The 9,479-nt window shown below is 37.9% G+C and overlaps 1 protein-coding gene across 1 annotated transcript; it reads left to right on the top strand.

Moving 5' to 3' along the window:
- The first annotated feature begins 2,848 nt into the window (after positions 1 to 2,848).
- On the top strand, positions 2,849 to 8,124 carry LOC100695711 (Fc receptor-like protein 5). The gene is made up of 6 exons (XM_013266891.3): positions 2,849 to 2,929; positions 3,121 to 3,387; positions 3,521 to 3,766; positions 4,029 to 4,184; positions 6,589 to 6,691; positions 7,476 to 8,124. Exons 1-5 carry the CDS (start codon positions 2,899 to 2,901, stop codon positions 6,648 to 6,650), a joined length of 762 nt encoding a protein of 253 aa, XP_013122345.1. The 5' UTR covers positions 2,849 to 2,898; the 3' UTR covers positions 6,651 to 6,691; positions 7,476 to 8,124.
- The last annotated feature ends 1,355 nt before the right edge of the window (positions 8,125 to 9,479 follow it).

The raw sequence follows: 9,479 nt of genomic DNA, 5'->3' as shown, positions 1-9,479 counted from the left end.
ATGGAGGAATTGTTTTTTATACAAGTCTTCATTGTTAACGGGGCAACACATTAACAGGTGTAACCCTATGACTCAACGAATCCCATTTCTTGTGACTGTTTAGCACTTTGTGAAATCAACAGTTCCAGCCATCATCTTTTTTTCCACTTACTGTATCCAGTTCTTATCCCAGTGGACAGGACACTGAGCTATCATAGTGCTAACACCATTAATAACTGTGGCCAATTTATAATCACCATTTAGCCTAATCCCATACAGGTCCATATCCCTAATCCCATACAGGTCTTTAGGTCTACAGGCTGGATAAAGACAGATTACTCACAGAGAACCCACCCAAACATGGGGAGAACATACAAATTCCACTCAGAAAGGCTCTTGCTGGCTGGTGGATTTGAACTCACAACCTAATTTCTCTGAGGCAAAAGTAGTAACTAATTTTTGGCCAGTAAAAATGATAAAAATAAACAGCTAGCTGTTAGTAATGAGCTAATATTTCATGATGAAAAGAACATTTAGTCGCAGCTCCATTACACTTTATTGGCAAACCCAGAATCTGTTTAATGTGAATATAGAATGAAACCTGTGCGTTGATAAGATCAGAAGTAGCTAACCCTTCTGAGCTTGTGTGACGTTTGTCAACAAAGACTGAGTTCAGTCTGTGCACAGATGTGGTTGTAATTTGTGGGGACGTGGCCTCTCAGGTTGAACTGGTTTGTTTTTATGTGCTCATTACATGCACTCACCAGCACTTTACAAACTGCACACAAGTCTCGTTCAGTTTTCACAGGTAGTTATGGTATAAATTATATGAAGATTAGAAAAAAAGTAAAAAACTAAACTGATTACATCTTTAAGTGAGGAATGAGATGATCTAACAACCTGACTTATTGGGTTTTATCTTATTTAATATAAAACAAAAAAAAGTAAAAAAAAAAAAAATAATACTTTGGGTTTTAATCCTCAGGTTCACTATGAAATTTGAATCTTTACCTATCTGACTTTTGATAGTCTGATTATCTCAAGATACCCAGAGTAAACTACATTTTGTTCAGTGGGATGCACACAGCTTAATTTAATGTCTTACAGAGTAGTGGCTCTCTTGGAGGACCAAAGGGAAGATTCATTAATGTAGTAAAGAAGGACATGCATTAAAAATTAAATGTGTGAAGTTTTTTTTCCCCAATACATCCTTGTGTTTTTATTTTTTTCTTAGTAGCATATATATAAAAGCTGTATTGATGTATAAGGGGAACAAAAAATGAGGTTAGTCATTGTCTTCAATTAAAAAAAGATGGTAGATGGTAGGCTGAAAAGTGAAGGCATGCCGAGTGTTGAGCAGCCGGGTTTTCCCTCTGCCTCGGAAAGCTTAACATTTGTAGTGTCCTCCAACTACCACAGGATGGCAGACATGCACCTCTCCAAGAAGAATCACATGCTCAAAGAGACCACAGACCTCAAAGCGCTGTCACTGATTTGTCAATGTTATGGTTCATTCTTAATGCTCTCATACTGAATGCACGCCAAAGTATCAGATACTGAACCTCATTTTGACCCCAGTACATTCATGTAAATGTTAAAAAGTTCTGAGACACAAGCCCAGCACGAATGTGTGTGACTGGGTGAGTAAGACGGGTGAATAGATGTCTACTCAACAACATAGAAAGGTGATATACATGTCTATTTACCATTTACTTACTTCTCCACAATCACTAAATATCTCTATTTATATGGGGGCTTATATTATTTAAAACTGCATTGTGCTAAATATCTGTTGTGTAACCAAAACGTTAATGTAGTGTTAAAATGTTAAATTAAGACCTGGAAGAAATAAAATATGAATTCTACTGAAGTTAAAAAAAAGCACTTCTCCAATTTCTTTATCAGTGGAAAAAAACTGTTTCAGTGCAAAAGGATCGGCTGTTATGAAAGTGGTTAGCCATTTTAGTGAAAAGACATTAGCTGTGCTTGCTAGGCTAGCAACTGCTTGAGTGATTATTTGTTGTTTACTAATAGACCATCCAAGACGATGTTTGTGCATCTCACTAACAAGCATTAGTGACAACAGAGCATTCAACTTTTGGATACTTTTAGCTCAAAGAAAAGCCACAATGCTAAAACTGGTGCTTCAGAATGGTAGCTCATAAATCAGCCCACAAATCAGCAGGTGATATTAACTCTTAGATCCACAAGTGACTGGACCCTACGTTCTTAAGTAAGTTAGTCAAACATTGCTGTTTTTTTGCCTTAGCTTCTGGCTGTATTCAATTGTGACAAACTACCTGTTTCGAGCTGTAATCGCTACACACGTACTGTTGACTTTACAACTTTACGACTTTTGTTTCTAGGCAACTTATGATACCTATCTGAGGGTCATTTTTGAGCCACTTATGAAAGTTTCTGGTAGTAATACAAAAACATCAGGTATAACTGCAATAAAAAATAATAACTTTTCATTATGAAGATACTGAAAGAAAACAACCTCACCGGATCATTTTTGACCCACTTACACATTTAAGGGTTAAGGTGGCTGCTCGCATCTTTTAAAAAAAGATCAATTGGTGTATCAGAGATCACAAACAAGTAATGGATATCAAACCGGCATTTATATGCATCAAAACAGATAATAATGTTAATATATGCTTGCATTACTTGCATAGGCAACTTCTTGGGTTGTTTTATAGTTTGGTCTGCTTTCCCCGAAATAAAATCGATGCATTTAGTAAGCAGGTCAGTTGCATTAATCAAATCAATAGCATGCCATGATAACTTCTGATGAGCAAACACATTTCGATGTGTTTCCCCCAGCAGCTACCATCAAACAAAACAAGCACGCCTACCAAAATCTTCAGGAAGTGAGAGATCACCGTCTGTTTTTCTGTTAGTTGGTGGTGATACAGGATGCAGCTAACACCATTCTGCCTGATGCTGAGTGAGTACAAAATTCAACATTTAAAGACATTTTGGACAATTTTTTTCTTATAATCCCTCATTATCCCTGCGTACACTTTAATTTCTTAAACACTGCGTTTATTCGGTCCTTAATATCTTATTTTCATTCTGTTTGTTTTTTAATTTTTCACCCTTTTCTTGTCTCTTTCTTTCTCCCTTCCTTCCCCACAGCCTGTCTTCAGGTCAACCCTGACAGGTCTCAGTTCTTCAGGTATGACAACATCTCTTTGAGCTGTGGCGAACAGTTGAACAACACTGGTTGGAAAGTGAAGAGGAAAACGCTCGCGGGGGGGACCAGACCCTGCTCCTCTGGCTGGGGTTATGCCTCCTCGGGTTCGACTTGCATCATCGGACAAACCTACCCACCAGATAGCGGCGTGTACTGGTGTGAGTCTGTCAGTGGGGAGCAGAGCAATGTGGTCAACATTACCATTACTGGTATGAATAATACTATGTTAAGTTCTGCTATGCAATATTTACACTTAAAGTCACACTGATTAAGGCAGATCATTTAGAAACGAAGCAAAGGAAGCCTGTAATGACAAATCTTGATTTTCTGCATTTTCCAAAGATCAGCCTGTGATTCTGGAGAGTCCTGCCCTCCCCGTGTCCGAGGGTGCCACTGTAACACTGCATTGTACACCTGAGACAAAGTCCTTCAACCAGTTTTTTGATTTCTATAAAGATGGCCACTGCATCAAAAGGAACTCCACAGGAGAAATCACCATTAAAAGCGTTTCTAAATCTGATGAAGGACTCTATAAATGCAGCATTTCAGGAGGTGAAGAATCACTAGGCAGCTGGCTGGCAGTTGATGGTGAGCAACAAAAATCCCATCACATACACAATGTTGAGCAATTTAAAAATAAAGCATTTTAAGAAAAAGGAAATTTAAAAAATGGCTGTTAGAGGAATTATATCTAAAAACTCAAAAATTTGCATATTTGCCTATGTGTTTTGTATACCTGCAAATGATGAAGAGAGAAAAACATTCTACCCCTGAAAAAGACACAATTTAAAGAAAACATGTCTTTAATAAAGCATTTAAATGTATAATTTCCATGTTCATCTCTTTACAGCTTCATCTCAGGATTTTCCTTCATCTACATCTGCAGCTGAACCGGCAGCTCCCTGCTCTTTTTCGGTCTTAAGACTAGTATTTCACCTGTTGGTGGGAACGCCTTACCTGGTGTCCACTGTTCTACTGGGGCTTATATACCGAGACAGGAGGAGAGGTAAAGTAAACCCTGCAAGAGTGTAAGGGGCATTTCTTATGGGTCATAACAACAACAACAACAACATGCGGTATCAGTAGAAAATAGTAAACTATTTTCTGGAGGCTTTTGTTTTTTGTCAGTGACAATTTCTGTTAATCAAAACTGTTGCCTGAAAATAGAATGTTACATAAAACAGATATGTCATCTATAGTTGATTATTTTGTTGTCTTCATTTTTTGCATATTTGGCACAGTGACATGCTTCAAATCGTTAAGAAAATAATAGTCCAATGTATCCAAACCTGTTCATTTTAAGAATTCCCTTAAACAGAACCGTTGTGACAAAGTGAATCAGGCTAAAGATTACAAAAAGCAACAGATCATGCCACAATCTACAGGAACTCTTAAAAATCACAGTAATTGCATCCACCACCCTGGAAATGGTTACAAAGCTGTTTATAATGCTTTGAACTTGGAACATCATTTAACATTCCCAGCAGTGACTACCAAAATTACACCGCAAGCGAGGTCACAAAACACCATCTAAAGAACTGCAGCCTTCACGTGGTTCAGTAAAAGTCAGAATTCATGATTCAACAATAAGAGAATGGATAAAAATGGCATTCATGGGAAAATAAACCCATCCTCGGGATGAAAAAAACAAAAAAAACAAAAAAACAAAAACCAACAAACAAAATCCAATAGGGTCTTGTAATTTGTGATCACAGATGAGGACACTTTTTGATGGCCCTGATTTAGTATTTGGTGAAACAATACCTAATAAATCACTGTTGACCAAAAAGAAAGGCTCATCTCACATCTTGATGATCCCCAAAACTTTTGGCAAAATAATGTCTGGACTGACAAGACAAAACTTTTTGGAAGGTTTTCTCAGCTCACCTTTTCTCAGCATAAGAAGATCATCATGTCAACAGTCAAACAAGGTGGTGGTAGTGTGATAGTCTGGGACAACTTTGCTGCTTCAAGATCTGGACATCTTACCATAATTGATGGATCCATGAATTCTCCTCTCTACCAGAAGGCCCGGCCATCAGATGAAGCTTATATAGCTTATTCCACTCTTACTGCCAAGTAATTATAAGCTTTATACAGCAATTACTTTTTCACATGTGTAGGTTTTTTTCATTTTGCCATATCAACATTTTTTGATGATCTGAAACATTTAAGTGTGACAAATATCAATAAAAGAAAGAAAAACATTGAAAATGAATTACAAATCCTTTTTTTTCACCGTACTGTACGTATAATTTGGCCACTAATTCAACTTCAATTCATAAAAGTCTTCATAAAAGTGGCTGTAGCGGTAGAGCTGGTCATCTACTGATTGGAAGGTTGGTGGTTCGATTCATGGCTTCCCCCAAGTCTGGATGCCAAGTATCCTCGGGCAAGATGCTAACCCCATATTGTTCTCCGATGCATTCATCGGAGTGTGACTTAGAAAAAGTGATTGGGTGAATGAATTAGTTGTATAAAGCACTTTGAGTGCTCAATTAGACTAGAAAAGCGCTATATAAGAACCAGTCCGTTTACGTTAATGCAGAATTTTAGAATTCATAAAAGGGAGACGTTTGGAAACTGTTTGGTTTTAGCGCTTACATCAAATAATCAAATCCTCCATGCCTAGCAGTGTAATGTCACCGCCCTTGTGTTGATATGATGGCAATGGGTAATACCCCTTAAAATCTGCTAACCTAATGCCATATTTGTAGTTTGCTCTATGATATATTGGCTATATATATGTGTGTGTGTGTTGGTGTGTGTGAGATTGGAAATAGAGATAAAGGAAAGTAGATATGTTCGTTTTCATATGTCAAATCTAACGTTTGTATTTTCGTTGTCACATTACACATATGTATTAATGATCGCCAGAGGGGTTTAACGTTCAAAGATTGGAAATTTTTATTTTCTGTCTGGCTTTATCATTTTACAGTATTAACTGAAGATGGAAGGCCTTCACAACATAATACTTGGTTATAAGAACTAATAATTTGGTTTCAAATGGTGCTACAAAAGTGTGAACTTGAGCTTTCATAATGAGACTTTATAAATCATTGGTTGATCTCACGGTGGTTATGTCCATTTTCTTATACTGTGCTCATGACCAATCCTATACATGTTATTGGTAGAAAACAGTCTGTTCTTTAGGTGCCACATTGTTATAAAGCAGCCATGTTTTTCTGATGAGCTGTGTTGTGATCACAGCTGCTGAGGTTATTGAGGTTTGCAGGTAAATTCCAAAGTTACAATGTGGTATTGCAGGTGACCTTTGACAGACAAGTTACTTCTAGAAAAATGAGGCAATCTTGATCTGATTAAAAACCTTGAACTGATGTTTGCTGATGACTGTTAAGACAAAAGCTACAAGAATTCATGTTGCCGTTCTGTTTGTTTTTTCTTCACAGCAGCTCAGATTGCTGCAAAGAGAACACACATGGATCATGTCATCATGGAAATAGTTGTTTAACCAAACGAGCTGATGAAAATGTACCACGGGGTGTCCTGAACGTGGGTATTAATTTTTCACCAGCTTTCAATTGACATTTGCCAGCATTTATCTGTCCAGGGCCAACGGGGACTGTAGTGTCATTCAAAAAAAAAGAGCTGAGGCCAGCATAAGTGGTCTGTTGGTAACACTTCTAGAAACTGACAACAGAGTCTTCTAATAACTAATTTTATTGTCTTGCTGTATTCTGCCACAGTATTTCATGTTTTGCATTGTTTTTTGTGTGTGCAAGCCCATCACCATGTTGTTTACTTTGTTTATCAGGAAAGCAGTGGTTGCTATCTGAATATCGGGCTAATGTTTTAATACGACTTCATGTTCACTATCACTCGAGTATAAACCTTGGTTTTTATCTCAAAGAGTTTTTCCTGTCCTGATGCCACTGCGTGTGCCTGCTGCGCAATCTTTCTTCATATCTTACAACTTATAGCCCTTTCAACAGTATCTCAGGTCGACCCGATCTGGCTCTAATCGACTTTAATCATCCATCCATCCATCCGCTTCCGCTTATCCTTTCCAGGGTCGCGGGGGGCGTTGGAGCCTATCCCAGCTGTCATAGGGCGAGAGGCAGGGTACACCCTGGACAGGTCGCCAGTCTGTCGCAGGGCCAACACACAGGGACAGACAACCATTCACGCTCACATTCACTCACACATTCACACCTAGTGACAATTTAGATTATCCAATTAACCTATCCCCTCAAACTGCATGTCTTTGGACGGTGGGAGGAAGCCGGAGTACCCGGAGGGAACCCACGCACTTTAATCATTTTCCATTAAAATCCAGGACCACTTAATGTGCGTGAGGTCATCATAGCAATATGGACGAAAGACCCATGGCATGTGACGCAAACACCACAACAGGTTGAGGATGCTGAGGCGATGGTTCACCTGCTGCTCGATGTATGACACCGGGTCTTTGGGGACTATTGATGAGTTAGGCTCAGACAGAAAGGTTTGAATTCAGTTAACATCCACTCATTTGAATGGAATTTTTATCTGTTTGGAAAACCAAAATTGAATAACCGGAGTGCAAAACGATGCATACTTAATTTGCTTTTTTAGCATCTAGCTAAAACAAACCAATGGGTTAATAACCCTAGATGGGTCACCAGAGACCTGCTGAATGTTAGGAGATTAAAAACAGAAAGAGCAAGTGTGTGTGTGAGACCACATGGTGGTGTCAAAGATGTGTCTTAGTAATTCCTGTAATTAGTTTTTTTTTGTTTAATTTTTGTTTTTGTTTTATTTGAAAACAGTGGTAAGGTTTTGAGTTAATATTTGATATGTTAGGTTCTTGTCAATAGTTTTTCATCTATTATGATCTTTTTGTACAGATTTAACTGATTTTTTTATTATTTTAGTTGAATTCTTAATTTCATAGCAAGAATAAATATATTTTAAAAATAAATACTTCATGTCTGGAGATGAAGAGATGCCTCTGATTCATTCTTGTGTTGTTGGTTCGTCCGGAGTGGTTCTTTTGTTTTTTGTAGACTCACTATCAAGGTTTTCATGACCAGTTTCTCTGATCACATTATAAACCCTGCCGAGTGACTTTTCTTAAAATCACAGAATTCTTAGGAGTGAATAAAGCGAATAAAGCCCATGTAAGTAAGCTATCCCGGGTTCTGTATTTCGTTGCTCAACAAAGGCTGTTCACATTGCTCAGTTCCTTCCTGTTGTGGTGTGGGAGGGGACAGTAGGAGAGCAGATAGAAGAAATATGAAGAGAAGCATAAAAGCAAAACTGGCCAGTTCTTTTATTGGCCACATGTGGCTTTAGTCAAGTTTCCACTCAGTCATAAATCAGTAATAAGCAGTCAAGGTGTCAAGCATGCTGTGACATTTCTGTTGACATGGAGGCCATAGTAAAAATCCCAGACATGTCTGCTATCTGCTATTTTTGACGTGTGACGCTTGACCTTTTGTGACAATTTTTCTCTTTTTTCATAAGAGCAAGAATGTTTGTTGGGCAAATATCAAACTGTTAGATTACAGAGGATGTGAAATGCATAATCGCTGTGTGTGAAAAGGAAGTGTAGGGGCCTTGAGCGTGTGCTATGCGAAGTGTTTGTGGTTTTATTTTCACCAGCTTTTGTACGGCTTTCTCTTGTTGTTTTTGTCCACACTTTCATCTCCGTACAGCATGGGCTTAAAACTTTACTCAAAATTAATAATATTTCTTTAAATTACAAACATGGAAATGCAATGATTATTGCTTTATCAGCTCTTTCAGCCAATGTGGGTCAGCTGTGGTTAATTGAGCGTATTCAGTCTAGGGGAGTGTAATTTCTGAGAAGACACAGGACACTGTGCCAGTTTAAAAACCCACAACACAAACAGCTCAGCAGTTATATTGAAAGCATGTGCAGTTTAAAATGGCAAAAACTATTAAAAAAATAGAACAAAAAAACAGAAAAAAAATGGAAATGAGTATAAGTGCTTGTTTTGACAGGTAAACTTGAATGACCTATATTTAGTATTCTGCTGTGTGGCTGGAAAATCCTGTGGTTTGGTTTCTGAGTAAAGTTGCTCTCTGTTGTGTTCTGTGGTGGGAACACAATAGGACCTGTCTCAAACACTGAACTAGAGGTTTCTGACCCTGAATAAATATTGATGTCACTATTATGGAGTGTACTGCTGTGTAAATCATAGTGAATCTTCACATCGCAAATTATTTAAATATTGTCCAACATTTTGTACATAAGAAGGGGAAAAAAAGTGGAAATGGACAATGTCACAGGCTCACTGCCAACTGTTTGATTCCACCCTTACTGCCAAGTAATTAT

Source organism: Oreochromis niloticus, linkage group LG3 (genome assembly GCF_001858045.2).
Source record: "Oreochromis niloticus isolate F11D_XX linkage group LG3, O_niloticus_UMD_NMBU, whole genome shotgun sequence".
In the NCBI taxonomy this organism is placed as follows: domain Eukaryota; kingdom Metazoa; phylum Chordata; class Actinopteri; order Cichliformes; family Cichlidae; genus Oreochromis; species Oreochromis niloticus.
Note: the sequence above shows the minus strand (reverse complement) of the source record. Positions and strands in the feature narration are given on the sequence as shown.

Coding starts and splice junctions, on each gene's coding strand:
- LOC100695711 (XM_013266891.3), top strand. CDS start 2,899: ATGCAGCTAACACCATTCTGCCTGATGCTGA. Junction 3,388..3,520: donor GGTCAACATTACCATTACTG/GTATGAATAATA, acceptor CATTTTCCAAAG/ATCAGCCTGTGATTCTGGAG. Junction 4,185..6,588: donor ATACCGAGACAGGAGGAGAG/GTAAAGTAAACC, acceptor TTTTCTTCACAG/CAGCTCAGATTGCTGCAAAG.